Source organism: Equus asinus, chromosome 13, assembly GCF_041296235.1.
Source record: "Equus asinus isolate D_3611 breed Donkey chromosome 13, EquAss-T2T_v2, whole genome shotgun sequence".
Classification (NCBI taxonomy): Eukaryota; Metazoa; Chordata; class Mammalia; order Perissodactyla; family Equidae; genus Equus; species Equus asinus.
The window spans coordinates 61,166,450-61,186,001 of NC_091802.1; the positions used below are offsets into that span (position 1 = coordinate 61,166,450).

Consider the following 19,552-nt stretch of genomic DNA (forward strand, 5'->3'; position numbering starts at 1 on the left):
TTGACAAGTGGTGCGTATGTCCATACCCGGGATCTGAACTGGTGAACCTCCGGCTGTCAAAGCAGAACCTGTGAACTTAACAGCCGCACCACAGATGCTGTTTTAAACGATTAGATCAGTAGAGAGAGTGGAGGTAGAAGAGATACAATTTTCCTTTCTCAGCTGCGTTGCAAGTTGAACTCACTCTTTTGGAAAGCATCTGCCCGCAGAGAAGAGCCAAAAACCCACTCACGTGTTTTGAATAATAACCCGCTCATAGGAAGTTCTCCCCAGACACACTTTCTATCGGGTGAACACGTTCGCTTCCACCTCCCTCGCCATCCGTGGACATCGTGTTCACGGGCAGGGCCAAGGCGAGGGACATAAAGCAGGCTCAGGAAGGAGGGAAATGCTCACATGACGTTAAGGGGACAAGGAGGACACGGAGCTCCCTTGCTGCCACGAACGGAGCACCAAGCAAACCGCACGTCCACACAAGGTGGGACGCAGGCCACGCGGGGAAGGCAGACACCTGACGCAGGCGCCTCTTTCTCTATGGGTCCTTTTATTGTTCCTGCGACATTTCTAGAGCAAGTTTCAAGAATTTGCTCTGTTTTTATTGAGACGGGGTTGCAGGCTTGCTAAACTCACCACCCCTTACCCTTGTTTGGACTCCCAACATTCCTCTTCCAGCCCAGAGCATGACAGCGCACAAAGGTAGGGGCCTTCCCCTGGGTCCCGGGCAGCCCCAGGCCCTGAAGACCCATGATGCTTGACCCTAAGAGTGTCCTTGGGATGCGTTTCCCTCCTGGCCGTGCACCACCGAGTCAGACGGAAAACGGCCCATGCTGACTCCAATCTGCTTATTTGAGTATTGCCTGCCCGCCCTCCACATACAGACATTTGCACACAGCTACACAGCCATGCACACGTGTGCACACACATCCATGTACAATCACAGTCACGCACACACTAATGCACATGCACATACACTCATCTGTATACACAGCCATGCACGCATGTGCCTACCCATGCAATACACCCATGTACACACACAACCATGCACATCTGTGTATACCCACATACCCTGCCAGTCACGCATGTTTCCACAATTGACACATATTCGTGCCATGCACACCCATGTACATATGCATGCACACATGCTAGGTGTTCCACAATGGAGGGAGAAAGCAAGCATCACTCTCCAGAAGACCGCCTCCTGGGACAAGGTTGGTCCCGTTTCCATCATTCCCCGCAGGACCTCACTCCTGCCACCCCTCACTATATGCTTTGGCTCCGGCAGAAGAGTCCAGTGGCAGTTTAAGGCTCAGCTGGCAGGGCTGTAAGGAATGCAGAAGTCCCTGGGATGAAGACTGTCTCAGGGCGGAGCCTTCCCGGGGAGGAGCAGGATGCTGTGTGGCCCTGCCAGCAGCTGAGCTGCCAGGTGTTGTGCTGGTCCATGAAGACAAGGAGCCAGATGGAGGGTCATGATCGAGCCTTTATTCACACGTCACAGTAGCACAGCAGGAGGCCAAAACGGAGGTGCGGGCTCCCCTGCTCCGTTCTCCGCGCCTGTGGAAAGGCAGAACCAGTGCCCACTGGAAGAGGATGCTCCCTGCAAAGGGAGCCCCAAGCAAAGGACTCCTGCTGTTTTGCGGACTTGGGGCCAGGGAGAGAGGGAGGAGGAAGGGGCGAAAAGTACTGAGTAACGAGTCAGAGCAGAGCAGTGTCTTCAAGGCCCCTCACTAAGCAGGTCTTGGCTGAAGAACCTGACAGAAGTCTTGGCCAAGGGCCTCCCAATAAGGTGGCCTCCGAATGGAGATGCCCTGGCTAGAAATCAGCCGTGCCCAAAGCCTGAGTCCTTCACTGCAGCTCCCTCAGAGACCTCGATTCCCCCGCAGGGCACCAAGCCTTGTGTGGGGAGAGCAGCTTCCCCCACAAGGCACAGAAAGCCTCTGCAGTCACCGAGGGTCAGCTGAAGCCTCCTGCACGACCCTGGCCTCAAGAACAGGTCTGTCTGGAGCCCCCTTTCCAGCAGGGTCAGGAGGGCAGCACAGAGCCCTGGGAGCCGGATGCCAGTGCCCTCCCAGGCCCCCAGACCCTAGGGTAGAGACTCTTCCCAGGGGAGCAAGCCTCCAGGCTGGAGGGCATGGGCGGCTTCCTGCTCGTTCCAAGGTACCCCGCACCCCACAGAGCCTGAACCCACCGGCAGGGCAGGCAGCACTGTTCTCACTCTCCCACAGCGCCAGGTCCCATGGGCTTCCCCAGGGCCAGCTCGAGTGTCTGCTGGGCACCCACATCTCACTGGGTGTAGCCGTGCCTTTGACCGTGGCTGCCTGAGGACGCCAACTGAGGCCAGGAGTGGGCAGCACTATTCCTGCTCCTTTGGGCAGGCATGGACCACCTGCACCTGGGGCAGAGTCAGAGCCACCCCTGGGTCAGGGGTCGAGGGTCACCGTGAAGCGAGGTTCCCCTACTTTTGCACAGGACACCAGTCTGTGTCTGGGTAGAGAAGGCAGTGGACGGACTTAAACCTGGGAAGGAAGAGGTGGAGGTCAGCACTGAGGGAGGGGTGGGCTGGCAGCAGAGCTCCTGCGGGGCCCTGGCAGCTCCTCCTCCCCACTGCTCACTCACCGTGTGGGGTCCTGCTGCAGGCTGAAGCCCCCAGCCACGTTCACCACGTTCTGTGGGTTCTCAGGACCCCCGTAGCTCAGGGTGACCTGGGAGAGGGAAGGACAGCAAGTGACCCTCTCAGGGCCAACTCCTCTACTCGCCTCAGGAATCCACCCAGGAGAGGCCACTCAGCCTCCTGGCTCCCCTGCTGGGGGAGCTGTGCCCACAACCCCCACCCCATGGCAGGGTCGGGAACAGAGCAGGGTGACGTGGGCTGAGAGGCATGGCCAGCACAGAAGACGCCTCAGGAAGACAGCTGGTGCACGGCTCAGGGCGAGCATCTGGAATTTCCTGCTCAAAGCTGAGTCCCCCTCCCTGCGGCCTGGTCTGCGACTCCCATCACCACTCGGACCACTGCCCAGCTGCCCCCAGGCACTGAGGCCAGCACAGCAGCTGTTCTTTACAAATGACGCCCATGTGAAACGGGGTGCCCCCACTGCAACGGAAACCCTGGGTCCAAGTAGGCCAAGTCCAGGGTCCACCACAACTTCACTGCAGTGCTGGCCCCCCCCAGCCCTGTGCCCATCCCTCCCAGAGCCCTTGCTCAGTCGAGAGACCATCCTGGAGTCAGACCAGGCCTCTCAGGGAGCAGAGTCGGGGCAAGGCCCCGAGGTAGGGACACTGCTAAGGCACCAGGAGCCCAGGGCCTGGCCCCTGGTGGGCCATACCTGCTGGAGCACAGTGTCAGGTGGCAGCCTCTGCAGGTTCTCCAGGTGGGAGTGGAAGAGCGAGTTGTGTAGCAGGCGAGCGCCCAGCAGGCCCTCCACGATGTAGCCCACCGTGCAGTCGTCCGGCAGCCGCACTCGCTCAGCTGTGCTCATGAAGCTGCCCAGGCTGGGGGCGGGTGCTGGTCAGCACCTCCTCAGTCCCCGGCGGCCCTGGCCCCCGCCTCCCAGCCTGGGCAACAAACCCCCACCCACCTGGCCCACGGGCTCATCTTGAGGGCAAGACCTCTGCTCAGGCAGAACCCAGCCCCACCGGTAGCGAACCAGAACTTGATGGTTGTCACCTGGGAGAAGGGAGCCATCAGTCAGAGCTCTTGTCCCCGACTCTTTGTCTGGACATCCCGACTATGGTTCTTAAGCCACCCCTTAGTAGCTCCTAGCCCAAGAGGCAAAAGATCTCTAGGCCCCAAGGGGATGGGGGCTTCTGCAACCCAATGGCCTGTGGCCCCAGCCCCTCCTCGCTTGCCAAAGCTCCTGAAACACCCCACCCGGGTGGATCAGGCACCGGCCCCGAGCCCCTGCCCTTCCCCACGGGTGTCTCCACGCTCTTGGCTGCCCCTCCTCGGCCCAGCACTCACAGTTCCACCTCCCTGCACCCTCTCGGTGGCCTCGATGGGGTGGTCCAGGCTGGGCCGCCCCAGGTAGACGTCCTGGTTGGGTGAAAAGGCAGAGAGCAGCTGCAGCAGGCCTTCAGGGTTCACGTAGTTGTCATCATCCACATGGCAAAACCACCTGGGGGCAATGGAGAAGTCTCTCGACCAAGGGACCCAGGCCAGGTGTGTGGAGCCAGGGGCACTGGGGGTGTGGGCTCCACTTACTTGCGTCCAGACTCAATGAACTTGTCATACTCCACTGACATCTTGCAGCACAGCGCCTGGCGGGTGTGCACAGCTGAGCAGTTGGTGTTGATGACGTGGCTGCCTGCTGGGTTAGAAAAAAAGGGGGAAGAGCGATAGCTGGGTTGTGGCCTGTCCCCAGCCTGCCCTGTGGAGTGAGGGCAAAACATCAGGAAGGCCACCTTGCCCTGCTCAAGGCCCCAAGGATGGGTCCAACTGCAACCCTGGCTTGGCCTCATGGGCTGGCTCTGTTGTTAATCTTTGAGATCCAGGCAGATGAAAAACCCCTTGGAATCTCGAGAGTGGAACCCACAGGGAAATGGAAACGAGATGGGACCGTCCTGATAGGAGCAACCTCGGGAGAAATGGTTCCCTGCTGGCGCTGCTTCAGGGAACGTGGCTCCGGCCTGAAGCCCATGGAAGTCTGCCAGTGGTCGAGAGGCACAGCATGGTTGACAGGGTGGGGCCCTGGATGCTGTGTGGGCAGTGAGTGTGCATCCTGGCTCTGCCCTCTACCAGCTGTGTGACCCTGGGCAGATAACTCAAGCCCTCTGGGTCTTTGTACACAGCGGGGGGATGTGTAACACTGGAAAGAGGGGTACATAAGGAGGGGGCCCTTGGGCACGATGGCAGGGCTGGCTGGGGAGCGCACTCACCTCCCTGGAGCTGTAGCTCAGGGTCATCCCCGTCGGTGAAGATGAATGTCTAGGGAGAGACAAGCTGTGACGCATCAAAGGGTGCTCCCCAGGGCCCCCAGGCCTGCTAGGGCCTTGGCTCTGGCGAGTGAGGGGGAAGCTGTAGAGGGACCAGCAGGTGAACTTGGGTATCAAAGCCAGAACCTCAGGATGAGACATATGCCCCCAGGCTGGGCCTGGCTTGGACGCCAGGTTAGGGTTGGGGGAGAAGACAGGATGGTGTTCTAGTAATAGCCAGACAGCCTGCTACTATCTTCAGCATCCCCAGTGCAGTTGGGGCCAGGCTTGCTCTCACTGGAACTTTCTGGGGTCTTGGTCCGTGCCAGCTGGAGAACCTGCCCAGAGCATCACCCCAAACATGGAGCAAGCTCCGTAAAGGGCAGGTGAGGGTGGGTACTGGGGGCTTTGGGTCCCCCTGGACTCAGGACCCAGGGCATGGCCACCACGCTGGGGATACAGCAGTGGGTAGCAAGTCCCGGGATCCCTAGGGCGGGGCTTCTGGGGTCAGGGCTCCCGTGGGTGGAGTGCCAGGGCACGGATCCCAGAGGGGTCCTGGGGGGCGGGGTCCCAAGGTCAGGGATCCCGATGGTGGGGATCCTGCGGACGAGGGTCTGGCGGTCAGGGGTCTCGAGAGCAGGAGTCCCGGGGCCAGGGGCGGGGAGGGGTCTCAGCGTCAGGGATCCTGGGGCAGGGGTCCCGGGGTCAGGGATCCCGGGACGAAGGTCTGGTCCGGGGGGTCAGGGTCTCGGTATGGAGTCGCGAGGCGGGGCCCACCTGCCGGCGGGCCCGGGAGATCCAGGTGCGCAGCAGCAGCCCTAGGCGAGGCCCGTGGTTCTTCCGGGTGGTCTTGACGGCGATGAAGACGTCGTCGGGCCGCAGGCGGGGGGCGGAGGCGCGGGCAGGGGGCGCGCGCGAGCCAGGGGTTGAGGCCGGGGCTGGGGCGGGGGCGCGGGGCAGCGGTAGCAGCAGCAGCGCAGCCAGGGCCGCGGCCAGCGCGAGGCAGGCCCGGCACAGCACCCCCCGCGCACGGCTCATGCGGCCGCGGGACCGGCGGGCACCGCCCGGGCCAGGCGCGCGCCGCGGCCCCTTTAAGAGACGCCCCGCCCCCGCCGCGACCCGGAAGCAGCGGCCGCACTGCCCCGGAAGTGGACGGCGCGCCGCGGCGGGGTGGGCCAAGATGCCGCTGCCGGTCCAGGTGTTTAACTTGCAGGTAACGAGCGCGGCCGGCGGCCCCTCCGCGCCCCCGCCGCCAGGCCGGAGCCGGCCGACCGTGCGCCCCCGTCCGCGGCCTCCCTCCCGCGGCGGCGCCCCCGGCCGCAGCGCCCCGCCGTCGGCACTCGGGGGGCCGGCCGGCGCTAACGCTCTCTCTCCTTCAGCAGCCAGCCAGCTCTGTGTCAGGGTCGGGGGGTGCAGAGAGTCAGGACAGGATGAGGGGTGGCCCGGCCCCCAGCGCGGCCGCCGCGGCGGTGGCAGATCTGTACCGCGCCCCTCTCAGCAGTAGGTCAGACGTCTTCCTGCCGGGCACGGCCGGGGACTTCAGCCTGAGCGCCAGCCTGTCGGCCTGTACGCTGCTTTATGAGGTACCTCCCAGGACAGGGCCCGGGACAGCGAGCGAGCGCGCGGGGGGGGGGCAGACCCCCGCTCGCAGGCCGCCCGGGCCAGCGCCCGCGCAGCAGGGCCCGCTCGCCGTGCTCCCGAGGAGCGCGGCCTGGTCCCGCCAGGTCCCGCCGCTACGCCCCCAGGTGACTCCCGCCCACCTCCAGATGTGCGGGCTCCCGATCCAGCGGCAGGACTCGCCCCCGCACTGCTGCCCCAGCTGCTCGGGACGTCCCCGACTTGAAGTCGCCACTGTTTTTTCCCCGTGGCTCGGAAGAAGCTGCCTCGGGTCGGTGGCTGAGATGTGTAGGGACACTCGGGGGTCCCTGGGTAGCCATCCTCCGATGTTTGCTTTCCCGCTCCAAAGATGCTCGCTTAAAATCGGCGGAGGGTTTCTGCTCTGAGTCGCTGGTCTTGCAAGGAGCCCCCTGCCTGATGTGGCTACTCTGGACACGGGTCGGGGAGTGGGCAGGGGCTGGGACGGGCAAGCTTGGGGGAACAGGATCCTGCCTGAGAGATGGCGGGTAGAGCTGAGCTCGGGGCACAGTGAGGTTCTCTCACCCTCCCTGGGCTGTCCCCTGCTGGAGGTGCCAAGGTGCTGGCCCGTGTTGCAGGGGGCCGTGGAGCCCATGCAGATTGATGTGGACCCCCAGGAGGACCCGCAGAATGCGCCTGATGTCAACTACGTGGTGGAGAACCCCACCCTGGTATGGAGCCTGGTGGGGTGCTGTTGGGGAGGGGTTGAGGGGTCCAGGCCAGACTCCTCACTCTGGTTGTGTCTTTTCTCTGACTCAGAAACCATTGGGGTTTCAATTGCCCACTTACAATGGGGCTGTTAGCTCAGCTCCAGACCCTGCACCCCACTTCCCCACGTGGAAGAGCTCTGTGTGCCAGGCTGCCCTGCAGGTTGAATCTCACCATAAGGGCAGGCCTTCCTTGGGGTCCAGCCTTTGAAGCACTCCCTCGTCACTGGTTATCCTGGTGACTGGCAGTCACCGGCAGGTGCCCACCTGGCTCTAGCCATTCACCCCGCTCAGGGCAGAGCCCTACTCTGGAAGCCCCTGCACTGGCCCACCCTGCATCACTTTTCTCAGCACCTGGAGAGTGGCCCATCTGGTGCCCACATGCCCAGTTGTTCCTGTTGAGGGCCCATGGCCTATCAGACACAGGGAAGGGTTGGTGTTCGAGCCCTTGCTCCTGACTCACTAGCCAGGGCTTGGTGTCTGGGGTCCCGCCTTGCACAACCCCCCTGCCTCCCCGGCCTCCCAGGATCTGGAGCAGTATGCAGCCAGTTACAGTGGCCTGATGCGCATTGAGCGACTGCAGTTCATTGCTGACCACTGTCCACCACTGCGGGTGGAGGCTCTGAAGATGGCCCTCTCCTTCGTTCAGAGGACCTTCAACGTGGACATGTACGAGGAGATCCACAGGAAGCTCTCAGAGGCCACGAGGTGAGGCCAGGGGCTTGGTGAGAGGAGGAAGGGGCTGGGCATAGTATGTCCCTGTTGGGTCCAACCAGGGCAGGGGTCTTTCCTATGCTCTTGCAATGCCCAGCCCTACGCCTATGTGGGCACTCATAGCAACACTTCCACAATGCAGTGACCTGGTCTTCCTTGTTGAAAAGCCGTGAAGGGCGGTAAGCTGGTAAATGGCAAAACAGGCTAGGTCCTCTCTCTGCTGGGTGAGAGAATCCAGGCTCTCTCTAGGCCGCCCTGGCTTCTGCTCTCATGGGCACGTGCAGCTGTTCTGACGTGAGTAGAGCTTGTGGAGAAGGCAGCAGGCTTCTCTCCTCTTGGCACAGCTGCCTGGCCCTTTTCCCATTGGGCTTCCCCACTGGGCTGTGGGCTCCTGCAGTCAAGACTGCCTCCATGCCCACTGGGCACTTTCCTGATGGAGCCTGGGCCAGGCAAGGGCCACTGGGAGGTGCCCGCCTGCCTGCATATCAGCCCTTAATGGCCAGGTCCCCCCTCAGGGAACTGCAGAATGCGCCCGATGCCATCCCTGAGAGTGGTGTGGAGCCCCCGCCCCTGGACACGGCCTGGGTGGAGGCCACTCGGAAGAAGGCCCTGCTGAAGCTGGAGAAGCTGGACACGGACCTGAAGAACTACAAGGGCAACTCCATCAAGGAGAGCATCAGGTGCCACCTACGGGGACAGGGGATGTGGGCAGCTGGGCCCACACGGTCCCTGACAGGGGTCCACTCATGGCTGGGCCCACAGGCGCGGCCATGATGACCTGGGTGACCACTACCTCGACTGTGGGGACCTCAGCAATGCCCTCAAGTGTTACTCCCGGGCCCGGGACTACTGCACCAGCGCCAAGCACGTCATCAACATGTGCCTCAACGTCATCAAGGTGGGCCTGGTGGGAACAGGTGGACAGGGCTGCAGGGCAGTGCTGCCCCTGGGCCAGGAGGGGCGCCGCGGGCTGACCCTCCCCATCTGCCTGCCTGCCAGGTCAGCGTCTACTTGCAGAATTGGTCTCACGTGCTAAGCTATGTCAGCAAGGCCGAGTCCACCCCAGAGATTGCCGAGGTAATGCTGGCTCTGTGTCCTGCCTGTCTTCTGATACCCTGCCCCAGGAGTCCTGACCACGGAAGCCTCAGTGGGCCTCACTCTCCCCGAGTGTGCTTTTGCCCTTCTCAGGCCAGGGCTGGGTGTCCAGGCCCAGGGATCGACAATGGTGGGAGGGCATCGGTTGCTCAGGTGTGCAACTTTCTTCTGCAGCAGCGTGGGGAACGGGACAGCCAGACCCAGGCCATCCTCACCAAGCTGAAGTGTGCTGCAGGTGAGGGCCCTGGGGTGCCAGGGTAAGGGGACATCACTGCTTACCCTTGTCTCACCTCCACTGGAGGTGGCCCAAGCATGCCATACTGTTGAGTCCTTACAACCTGGGCAGTGGGCCTTGTCACAGTTGGGGAAAACCTGGAAGCCCCACACCCATTGCCATGGGTGACACCTGCCCAGTTTAGGTCCCATATGGTGAGGCCAGTGTATGACCAGCGGTCAGGAATGGAGGCATTGCCTTCTGACCGCTGCTGTCACGGCTGGTCCCCCAGTGGTTAGCTGTACAGCCCAGATCAGGTCAGCCTACAAGTCATAACAGCTGCTATGCCCGGCTTCCCTGGCTACATGACTCACAGAGTGCCCAGTTAGTGCTTGTGGGCACTGTTAGTTCTCGCTAGGCAGAATCTCTCTCCCTAATGCTGAGGAGCCCCCGGGATGGCAGAGGCCAGGGTGCATCTGTCACGGCGCTGGGCTTTATTCTACTCCCATCTTCCCCCAGGACTGGCTGAATTGGCTGCGCGCAAGTACAAGCAGGCTGCCAAGTGCTTCCTGCTGGCTTCATTCGATCACTGTGACTTCCCCGAGGTGAGGGGCATGAGGGTCTCTGGGGAGGAGCCCTTGCTGGGACTTGGGAAGCAGGGTAAAGGCTTGGGGGCTGGGCTCTTTGTTGGGGGGGGGTCTCCCCCATGGGGACCATGGGGTCCCAGGCATTGTCTGAATGGGCAATAGGTGGGGTAGAGGTGGACCCAGCCCTGGCTCCAGGCTCCTGTAATGACCACCAGTGACTTCAGGTCTGGGGACCCACCTTTCTTCTTGCTCCTCAGCTGCTTTCCCCCAGCAACGTGGCTGTCTATGGTGGCCTGTGTGCCTTGGCCACCTTTGACCGGCAGGAGCTGCAGCGCAACGTCATCTCCAGCAGGTGCATGGAGGGTAGGGGTGCTGGGCCTTGCAGCTTGTTCCTCTGTGGGCCTTTTCTCTGGCCCTGCTCCTCCCTGTGCCCTGGTGCCCTGCGGGCTTCTACAGTTCTGGTCCTTCCCCTTGGCTGCCTTCAGGGTAGGCAGGCAGGTAGGCAGGTGCAGGGCCAGCTCTAAAGAGTGTGGCATCTGCAGCTCCTTCAAGTTGTTCTTGGAGTTGGAGCCACAGGTTCGGGACATCATCTTCAAATTCTATGAGTCCAAATATGCCTCGTGCTTGAAGATGCTGGATGAGATGAAGGTGAGGGACTTGGCCTGGTTTGGAGGGTGAGCAAGTGCAGAAGGCCCGGGCAGCCGGTCCCTGACTAGTTCTCCTCACCAGGACAACTTGCTCTTGGACATGTACCTGGCCCCCCATGTCAGGACCCTGTACACCCAGATTCGCAACCGTGCCCTCATCCAGGTAAACATGGGGGGGACAGAGGCTGAGGCAGGGTGCTGCGGACGTGTCTGGAAGCTGATATCCCTTTTGCTCTGCAGTATTTTAGTCCCTATGTGTCGGCTGACATGCGCAAGATGGCCATGGCCTTCAACACCACGGTGGCAGCACTGGAGGATGAGCTGACACAGCTCATCCTGGAGGGGCTCATCAATGCCCGCATCGACTCCCACAGCAAGGTGGCCGGGCTTAGGCCGGGGCTCTGGGATGTGGGGAGGGGGACCCCTGGGCCCTACTGAGCCCTGTGCCTCTGCAGATCCTGTACGCCCGGGATGTGGATCAGCGCAGCACCACCTTTGAGAAGTCCCTGCTAATGGGCAAGGAGTTCCAACGGCGTGCCAAAGCCATGATCCTGCGCGCAGCTGTGCTGCGCAATCAAATCCATGTCAAAGTAAGAGCAGGGGTGGCGCTGTGGTGTCGCGAGTATGGGCTGGGTCCATGCGCACCTCCTGGCCTGAGCAGCTGTGTCTCCACTGCAGTCCCCTCCCCGAGAAGGAAGCCAGGGGGAGCTGACACCGGCCAACAGCCAGTCCCGAATGAGCACCAACATGTGAGGGCACCCATTGGCCTCCAGGATCGTCTGCATGCCCCCATCCTGCCCACGCCCCTACCTGCGGACTCGGACACCTGGGCCTCCCATCTGCCTGCGCAGGACTTCTCGAGGGGCCACCTGTGGCCCACTTGCAGGGGTCTGACCACTGGATGTCAGCCCTTGCCCCCTGCCTGGGCTTCCATGTGCCCAGCTTCTTGTGCCCCCTCCCCTATGCTGTGCCCTGGGGAGGAGGTGAGGCCTGCGGGGCTTACCCGTGTGGCACCCAGGCCCCCTCGCCCGCCCCCCACCCCTGTCCAGTGGCACCACCTCCCAGTCCCAGTCCCCATTAGTGCGTTGTTTGGGATTGCAGACAAAGTGTTGAATCTCAGTCCATTAAAGGGCAGCCTGAGAAGACTTCCCTCATGCCGCTTGTTCCTGCCATGGGGGCTTCTAAGGGTCGTCTCCCTGAGGTCAGGCTTTGGGGCAGGACCTGGTCCTTGTCCCCTGGCCTAGATCCTGCTTCCTCAGGCTGCCCCTCCCTCACATTTCAGGCAATACAGTGGGGAGGCAGCCTCTGCAGGGCTGACACTAGGCCTGGCCCTCTTCTAGAGAGGTTTCCGTGGCTACAGAGTAGATCAGAGCAGAAGGTTCTCTGCCTATTTCCCTTTGTTCCGAGATCCCCCCTGGCTCTGACTCCATCCTCCCAGCTCGCAGCAGCAGTCGGGTATTGTTGGGCCTGGTGGTGTCATAGGTCATCTCTTAAGCTCTCTGCACGTGCATCTTTGAAATGATTTATTGTTTGCTTTTGAACACACACAAGTTTGGAGGACGGGGAAGGTCCAGCCTGGGAGCCTGCTCCCCAGTGCAGCATTTCCGGGCCCCCAGCGTGGGCTGAGGGTAAGACCAGCTTGTCCTTCCGTGTTAAGTAGCAGGAGATTCCCTGAGTAAAGGCATTTCCATAAGTGGGATGTGTTGAGGCTTTGGCAGCAGTCCTGGGCCCAGTGGGACAGCACATCAGGCTCCAGCTGCCCTCAGGCCAGAGCACTGCCCATGACCTCGGGGAAGCTGCCTGGTTCCCCAGGCCCTGCCTGCTGAGGCTCTTGCAGCCGGGGCTGGGCCCCCTTCCAGGCCAGAGACTTCTCAAATTTGGTTTTAAAAAGCAATCCGTGACCTGGCAGAAGGAGGGAGAGGAGGGAAATGGGGCTCAGGAGGCTGAGGGTCCCAGCGCCCACTGGGGGCCCTGGGGAAGAAGGGCCTGATGGACACAGGTATCCCTACCTGGGCAGTCAGCAGTCTCTTTGAAAGCTCGCTTCTTGCAGCAGCCCCGGCACAGGTTAAACACACATCGGTTGCCCTGGACAAAGGAAAGCCAGTGAGCCTGCAGCTGACACCCATCCCCAGGCCAAAACCTGCAGACTAAACAAGCTGCCAGGAGCACAGGAGGGCTGCCAGGGCCTCCCTTCCAGACTCCCAGGAGCTGTCCTGAGGCTGGGTGGAGTGGCCTTATAGGGAAACAGCCACTCCACCTTGGGCTGCACCCTCAGCAGATGGGAAGGACGGCTCCTGCCAGTCCCAGGCAGCCCAGGGACTCTGAGACAGTGTCAGTGGGGACCACTCTCCCTGCCCCTTCCCGGACTGATCTCTGCCCTGGGCAGCATGCCAGAAGGACCAACTCACCTTTGGGTTTCCACATTGATCACACTTTGCATATTTCGCTGGGAAAAGAAGAAAAAGAAGTGAACAAGGCGAGCCTACCATGCCCTCTCCCACATGAAGCCCCTAGTGGGTGTCCTGCTTGCTGGGCTGCCCAGGTCAGGTGGCTTGGGGGAGGGCAGGACACCTGCCAGAACACCGACGGGCCCTTCAGCGTACCCAGAAGGCTCGAGGGCTCTATGCCCATCCCTGCATTTCCCACTTGAAGGGCCTTCTCAGGAAGGCCATCCCAAGCCCCACTTCTGCCTCTCCAGCTCCCTCAGGGCAGCAGCTGAGGGAGCATGTGGCAGGCAGGGCTGCTGGCACTTGCCTTATGCAACAGCCTCGTGGGACTCGCCCACCTCCTCAGAAGCATGTGGAAGGGTTGCGGGGCCCTTCCTGCTGGTCTCCCATGCAGCCTGCGAAGCGTCAGAGCCACCTGCCCCTTGAAGGCTCCCCGCAGTGTGGCGCTAGCCCCCTGGGCCCCTGGGGGCTGGAGCAGCTTACGCTTTAGGGAGGGATCAAAGGTCTTGTGAGGATTCCTCAGCTGCTTCTTCTGCTTGTTCTTGGACAGGACATCCGTGCTGCCCTCCTCCTCCTCCAGGGCCCGCTTGCTGCGGGCACCTCCGTTCTCCTTGCTCCCCTCCCTGGGCCTGAAAAGGGAGGGCAGCAGGCAGAGCTGTAGAACACCCATGAGAGGGCCCTGCTGGCCAGTCCTAGGGAAAAGGGGTCTGGGCGGCCACAGTGGGGACTTGAGTACTAGACGTGTGTGCGGCTCCCCTGAAGTCCCAGCAGCTCAGTTCTTGGACTGCCTGACTGAGGTTGGGACACCGTGGGACACGAGGGTCTGAGCCACCGAACCCCGGGCAGGGCTGTGGCCACAGATAACAGCCTGGCCTTTCCTCTGAAAACCAGGGAGAAGCCCGGGGGTCAACCTTTGACGCCAGGACAAATCTGCCCAGGATCAGAAGAGCTTAATGAAGCATCTTGTGGAAGAAAAGATTTAAAATCTAAGCATCCACTGATAGGGAGAAGCCAGCTCAGCACCAGGAGGGATGGCGCTGAGCTGCCAGCGCCATCCCCGCCACCTCCATGTGCACCATGGCCCTGTGTCAGTGAGCTCACCCTGGCCGGAAGTAGGGCTGGCAGATCCAGTGGAAGAAAGGCAAGCCACCCAAGGGCTTCTCTCCCTCCTTCTGCCTGGATATATCCTCCTGCAAAAGCCCAGAGGGCCTTCAGTCACAACCCAAGACCCTCTCCCACCCACTTGGTGGCTTGCCAGCCCCTGCACATGCCTGACACCGCAGCTTCAGCTCCTGGCTCACTGTGGCGATGCCCTCCAAAGTCTTCACTTTGGCGAGTTCTTCTCGAAGCTGCTGATGCACCTGCAGCCTGAGACAGATGCCCCGTCACAGAGCCAGCCCATCACCCCACCCCACTCCTAAGCCCTGACACAAAGGGGTGCAGTCTCTCTCCAACCCAGGCTTACCACTTCACCTCACTAGTCATCTCAGCCCTTCCACACCTGACTTGGTGGCAAATTGTTTTGGTAAATGTTTCCGGAGAGTTCTCACTTGAAACCCCCAACACCCCAGGCAGGGCTTGGACCAGACAGCATCTGCCTTTGGGGCCAACTCACGTGTGGTGCCACAGCTTGAAGAGATGGGCCCGGACATAGGACAGGGGGCAGGGGTGCTGCCGCACGATGTCCAGGTACTCCTCGGCCAGCTCCCAAACAGCAGGGCTGCGGCCCTCAAACAGGGCGGGGTTGTGCAGGTTGCCCTCTGCAGGGGGAAGGGGGCTTGAGGCTGTGGGTGCTCACGTTCTCAGAGGGATGCCCCCCCATGCCACATCACACCAAGGGCAAGGCTGGCCACCCAGCTCACAGGCTGATGAGGGCCTGAGTAAGGACAGTGAGGGACCTGAGACTATCTGGGCCAATGGCCTCACAGCATGGATGGGGCCCTCTAACATCTACTGTGGGCAAGGACACAGCCTCACCTGCACTCATGACACCCTGTACCCCTGTGTCCTGGATGCAGCGCTCCACATCCCGCAGGCACTGGATGTTCCCGTTGGCAAACACAGGGATGGCCACTGCCTTCCTGTCAGAGCAGGATGGGCAGACACTCAGAAGAGAGGAACGCCATCCCTTCACCCTCCAGGGCCATGCCCAGGCCCCCAAACTTCATCTCAGTAGGCACTTCTCTCTTTCCACCACTCCCATTGATGCCCAAAGGGCTGAAGGCCTTGTCTCGGGGACGGGCTGCATCCCTCACCCTGGGTTTGCCCTGTGTGTCCACTCACCGCACAGCCTTGATATGCTCCCAGGATGCAGTGCCTGACAGAGGCCCCTTCTGCTCCTTGGTGCGCCCGTGCACAGTCAGCAACTAGGACAGAGCAGCGCTTGGCTCACCCTCACTCCCAGTTGCAGCCAGACTGACCCCAGGGGACCCTCTCCCTTTGGTTTTTGGGCACCAGCTTCCCACACTGCATGGAGGAAAGGCTGCTCTGGACCTGGCTCACTCAGTTGCTGCCCCTCACCAATCCCTGGTCCCCTGGGTTGCACATGGGGCCAGCTGATGCCCTGGGGTGCTGCCTGGGGCTCCCGTATCGGAGCCATCTCATCGCATTACCCAGGACTCGGAGGTGAGAAGTCTAACCCTGTTCAGGGGCCAGTCCTCCTAGAAGTGGCAGCACCCCCATGCCAAAGGTACGAGGGAGGGACATGACCAGCCTGACCACAGGGCCTGGCATCGCCCCCTGCCCAATATTCACTTCCCTCACACAAGTGAGCATGGGGCTCATCACACCTTGCCTCAAAATCACTGTGATTCCTGTCCACCCTCAGGAGGCAAGCTCCTTAAGAGGTAGGTGTTCCTTGGGGTAGGGCCCCCGCCAGGCCTGACTTAACGTCTAGAGGACAGGGGGTAGGGGAACAGCATGGGCCATGCGAGCCATGGCCCTCTCACCTGGCAGCCAGCTTTCTCCAGCATCTGGGCATATCTCACAGTCTTATCAATCTCTGGGAAGACACGGATTTTGCACGTGACAGGGACAGAGAGTTTCTCGTGGGCTAGCAGAACTGGGGAAAAGGAGAGTCAGCTTGTGAAAGAAGCGTGGTGTTCACCTTTAGGCAGGCTGTGGGGACCCACAGCTAAGCCGCTGAAGGAACACAGGCCTCGCAGACGATTTTGCCCTGCAACACTTCATGGCAGCTGAGAGATCTGTGTCCCTCAGGGCATTGCAGGAGCCGGGGCTGGGCAAGGACACTGCCTTCTGGCACCTAACGTTGGGGTCGAAGCGGGGCAGGTGGTACAGTACAGGTGACTCTTCATAGCCACCTTCCACAGCAGGGAGAGCACTATGACCAGGAGGACTCTGCTGGCCGCTGTCCTCTTCTGAGCCCCTGCCAGGATGTGTCTGGGGTTCCTTCACCCAACCACAACCCAGCCACATGGCCCCATATGCAGCACACAGCCAACTCACTCATTCTCTGAAGCAGGTCCCACTCCTCCTGTAGGAAGGCACCATAGTGACCTGCAAAAGACAAGCAAGACCCTCTGCACCCCTCCTCCTCTTGTGTCCACACAGGCCATGAGCCGACCTGCCAGGCTGGCCCCGAGGGGCACCAAGCCTCCTGCACGGGCTGTGTACATGTTCATAGAGCCGTTGGGCTGGGGCCCGAGTGCCAGTTCCCATGACCTCCCCAGGAGTGGGTATCTCCAGCCGGGGTGGGGGACGGTCACTGAGTCGAGCAGTTTCTCAGGGTCGGACCTAGGCACTCTGTTTGCCCAGCTGCCTGAGCTTAAGGGTGCTGAACAGAGTGCCCACCCCACATGGTCTTGACCAGCCAGCAACTCCTCAGGTCCAGTGAGGAAGAAAGGCTCAGCCCCTCCCCAGAGAAGTGGCCACTGGCATCTCAGAGGCTCAAGGGTGTGACAGAGAGATCCTTTCAGCAAAACATGTTTATCCAGAGGGAACCCAAAGACTTCCCAGGCACCTGGGGAAGTGATAGGCCTCTGAGAGCCAGCAAAACCCTGCCCCCACCTCTGGTGCAAGAGAAGGGCCACCAAGAAGGGGCTGGTGCTCGGCTTGAGCTGCCACCACAATCAGAGGCAGGGCCAGGCCCTGGCCCGAGCTCAACCCCACCCAGGGCTCTCTACTTGAGTGCCCAATGGGCTTGGAGGCTTGCCTTGGCCTAAAGCTGGTGCTTGATACAGGACTCTGGAACTGAACTCACCTCGCTTGGCTATCATTTGCGGGCAACCCAAATTCAGGTCGATAGCATCACAATAATCCTGAGCCAGGAGAGCCGCCTGGACAAACACTTCTGGATCATTGGCACAGAACTGGAAAAGACATCAAAGTCACCGTGAACCCGAGCCAGGCCCTGGTCTGTTGGCCACCTGGCCCCACAAGGGGTTCATACATGACCCAGTGGGGACTGTGGTCCCAGGGGTTGACCATAGGATGGCGTCCTGTCTTAAACATTTACAACACAACTAAGCTAGGACATGCCCTTGTGCCACCAGGCGAATGAGTTACAGATTCACAGAATTCCTCTCAATTGTAACAGTAAGCCAGTGTCACTGACTTTCCCGAGAGAAAAGAGCCACTCTTTCTTATCGTTTTGATAAAGAGGCAAGACAGCATACAGGATAACGTCGGGGTCGCGACTCTTTCACAGCACCCAAGCTGTCCGTTCACCAAAGTTTGGGCTGGCTCCTGGGGAAAGGGTCAATCTTCAGGAGTGACAACTGTAGCTGCACCTGGAAACCTCGTGTGTGCTTCACCACAGCACACCCACCCTTTCCCCTCCAACTGGGAAGATATTTCTGGAAAGGCTGAAGGAAAGGTGCTCCACCAGGCGTTCCAGGGGCCAGGCTCCCCGACCCACCTGTACAATGAGGGGCCGGTCCTCAGGGCACACTTCACAGTAAAGGTTCTCCTTCCGGTAGTTGGCATCGCGGACGAAGACCTGGGCATGCAGCATGGGGGTGTAGCAGAGTTGGGCCCCGTGGCGGCGGCTCAGCAGCCTCCAGGCCAGCTCGCTCTGGTCCACCATGGGGGCCACCACGTGGCGGGCCCCCCCTAGGGTGCGGCTCCAGAACTCAAAACCCTGCAGCTTTGGCATTGTCTCCACACTGAAGAGGGGAGAAGACCAGGGGCTCAGCCACTGCAGGCATAGGATCAAACTCAAATGAACTGCTAACTCTCCTCAAGGCTACTCCAGTGCTGCCCAACGACCACAAACGTGGACACCGTCACCTCACAGCGGAGGCCTTGGGCAAGTCACTCAGTCTCTCTGGGCGTTAACCCCTCTCGTTGTTAGTGGGATTGACATGCTTGCCAGGCAGGACCAGCGTCAAGAGTAAACGAAATAGCAAATCCAATGTCCTAGTGGACTCCTGACCCACAGCAGCCCACCATAAAAGGAAGCCTATCACCCACAAGGCACCGGGACCCCCCACCAAGGCAGGACCACACTAGGTGACATCACTGGAGATCTGCAACCAGGCCTGCTCTCCCCGCCCACCATGGAGCCCAGAGTGGCCACCCGGCCCACCCTCCGTGCCCTCCTTTGTGTGTCAGCTGGTTCTGTGTAAAAGTTCTTTGCATCTCACTCCGGGCCAACTTTGTGAACGAGAACTGAGAATACAGCACTATCCTGCCCACCTCCTTCCTCATTAAAACAGTTTTTCCTGCACGGTCAGGCAGGAGAAACACAGAGTCTCTTCTCCGGCCTATCTCATCTGTGTCCGGCCAGCCAGCCTCGCTGGAACCATCCTTCCCGACGCCCGACTGAACGGGCGCTGGCCAAGAGGTGGTTACGATGGGAAATTCCGAAGGCTCGGACCGTGAGCAAGGAGGAAGGCTCGTTCCAGGAGGACACTTACTCAGTACCCAGTTCTGGAATCATTAAGCAGGGTCATCGGCTTCCTAATTGAGTGCCCAGCTGTGGGTCTGGTATTTCCGGAAGTCGTGCAACTACACATGAAAATCCTCTAAGTCGCCAGTGTGGTCGCTAAAGAGACCAGGCCGGAGTGCGTCCCACGCCCGGGGGAAGGGAGACCCGAAGGCGCAGGCGCTGCGGTCCCGTCCCGGCTCCGGCGCGGCGCGGCCGGGGCCCGCAACCAGGCCGTGCGACACCTACCTGTGCCCCGCCCGAGCCTGGCCGCCCGGCTGGGCCGCGGCTCGTCCCCGGACGCAGCTGGGCCCTCGGAGCCGGCGGCCGGCGCTCCCCGGGGTGGCTTGCGGCTCCCAGCTCGCGCCGTGTCTGTCGCGAGGCCGCCACGCCGGGGCCGCCGCCGGGCCCAGGGCTCCGCGCCGGGGCCGCCGGAAGGTGCCTCCGTTGGGGTGGTCCGGGCGGCCCGCGGTGCGCCAGGAAACGCGTCCCCGGGAAACCGCGCCCGGCCGCGGAGGGGCCCGCCCGCGACGGAGGGGCTGCGTGCGGGGTCGGGGGTCGGCTCTGTTTGGCCGGCCTCCAGCCCGGAGCAGTCAAGCCTGGCCGCGGGCGCCGACGCCCAGCTCCGCCGGCGCCTGGCTTCAAAGCCGAGCTCCCGCCTCTTTCTCCTCGAGGGGCCCCAGGGCGCGCCCAGGGCCCGCGGGGACTAAAGTCCCC

The 19,552-nt window shown here is 61.4% G+C and overlaps 3 protein-coding genes across 9 annotated transcripts; 1 reads left to right on the forward strand and 2 right to left on the reverse strand.

The window, feature by feature from the left end:
• Positions 1 to 1,459: 1,459 nt before the first annotated feature.
• RFNG (RFNG O-fucosylpeptide 3-beta-N-acetylglucosaminyltransferase) lies at positions 1,460 to 6,030 on the reverse strand. Of its 4 annotated transcripts, none has more exons than XM_070483901.1 (8): positions 5,683 to 6,030; positions 4,870 to 4,918; positions 4,196 to 4,298; positions 3,956 to 4,109; positions 3,573 to 3,661; positions 3,321 to 3,486; positions 2,614 to 2,699; positions 1,460 to 2,513 (listed from the first exon to the last, which is right to left on the reverse strand). In XM_070483901.1, exons 1-8 carry the CDS (start codon positions 5,941 to 5,943, stop codon positions 2,453 to 2,455), a joined length of 969 nt encoding a protein of 322 aa, XP_070340002.1. In that variant the 5' UTR covers positions 5,944 to 6,030; the 3' UTR covers positions 1,460 to 2,452. The 4 variants fall into 4 exon arrangements, with proteins under 4 accessions (XP_070340002.1, XP_070340001.1, XP_070340000.1 ...); XM_070483900.1 differs by having other exon boundaries at positions 4,196 to 4,301; positions 5,683 to 6,021; XM_070483899.1 differs by having other exon boundaries at positions 1,460 to 1,551; positions 5,683 to 6,018.
• On the forward strand, positions 4,910 to 12,197 carry GPS1 (G protein pathway suppressor 1). Of its 4 annotated transcripts, none has more exons than XM_044744387.2 (15): positions 6,062 to 6,118; positions 6,285 to 6,488; positions 7,119 to 7,211; positions 7,774 to 7,955; positions 8,477 to 8,641; positions 8,724 to 8,859; positions 8,961 to 9,038; positions 9,231 to 9,291; positions 9,790 to 9,875; positions 10,115 to 10,209; positions 10,400 to 10,505; positions 10,587 to 10,667; positions 10,745 to 10,882; positions 10,960 to 11,094; positions 11,183 to 12,197. In XM_044744387.2, the coding sequence occupies exons 1-15, from the start codon at positions 6,086 to 6,088 to the stop codon at positions 11,255 to 11,257; spliced, it is 1,668 nt and encodes a 555-aa protein (XP_044600322.2). In that variant the 5' UTR covers positions 6,062 to 6,085; the 3' UTR covers positions 11,258 to 12,197. The 4 variants fall into 4 exon arrangements, with proteins under 4 accessions (XP_070339997.1, XP_070339998.1, XP_044600322.2 ...); XM_044744388.2 differs by having other exon boundaries at positions 6,071 to 6,118; positions 9,234 to 9,291; XM_070483896.1 differs by lacking the exons at positions 6,062 to 6,118; positions 6,285 to 6,488 and adding an exon at positions 4,910 to 5,291.
• Positions 12,011 to 19,220, reverse strand: DUS1L (dihydrouridine synthase 1 like). Its single transcript, XM_014864721.3, has 14 exons — positions 19,085 to 19,220; positions 17,828 to 18,074; positions 17,171 to 17,279; positions 16,417 to 16,467; positions 15,900 to 16,012; positions 15,235 to 15,317; positions 14,929 to 15,032; positions 14,567 to 14,711; positions 14,223 to 14,319; positions 14,053 to 14,141; positions 13,435 to 13,580; positions 12,913 to 12,950; positions 12,514 to 12,589; positions 12,011 to 12,406 (listed from the first exon to the last, which is right to left on the reverse strand). Exons 2-14 carry the CDS (start codon positions 18,062 to 18,064, stop codon positions 12,267 to 12,269), a joined length of 1,428 nt encoding a protein of 475 aa, XP_014720207.1. The 5' UTR covers positions 18,065 to 18,074; positions 19,085 to 19,220; the 3' UTR covers positions 12,011 to 12,266.
• Positions 19,221 to 19,552: the final 332 nt, after the last annotated feature.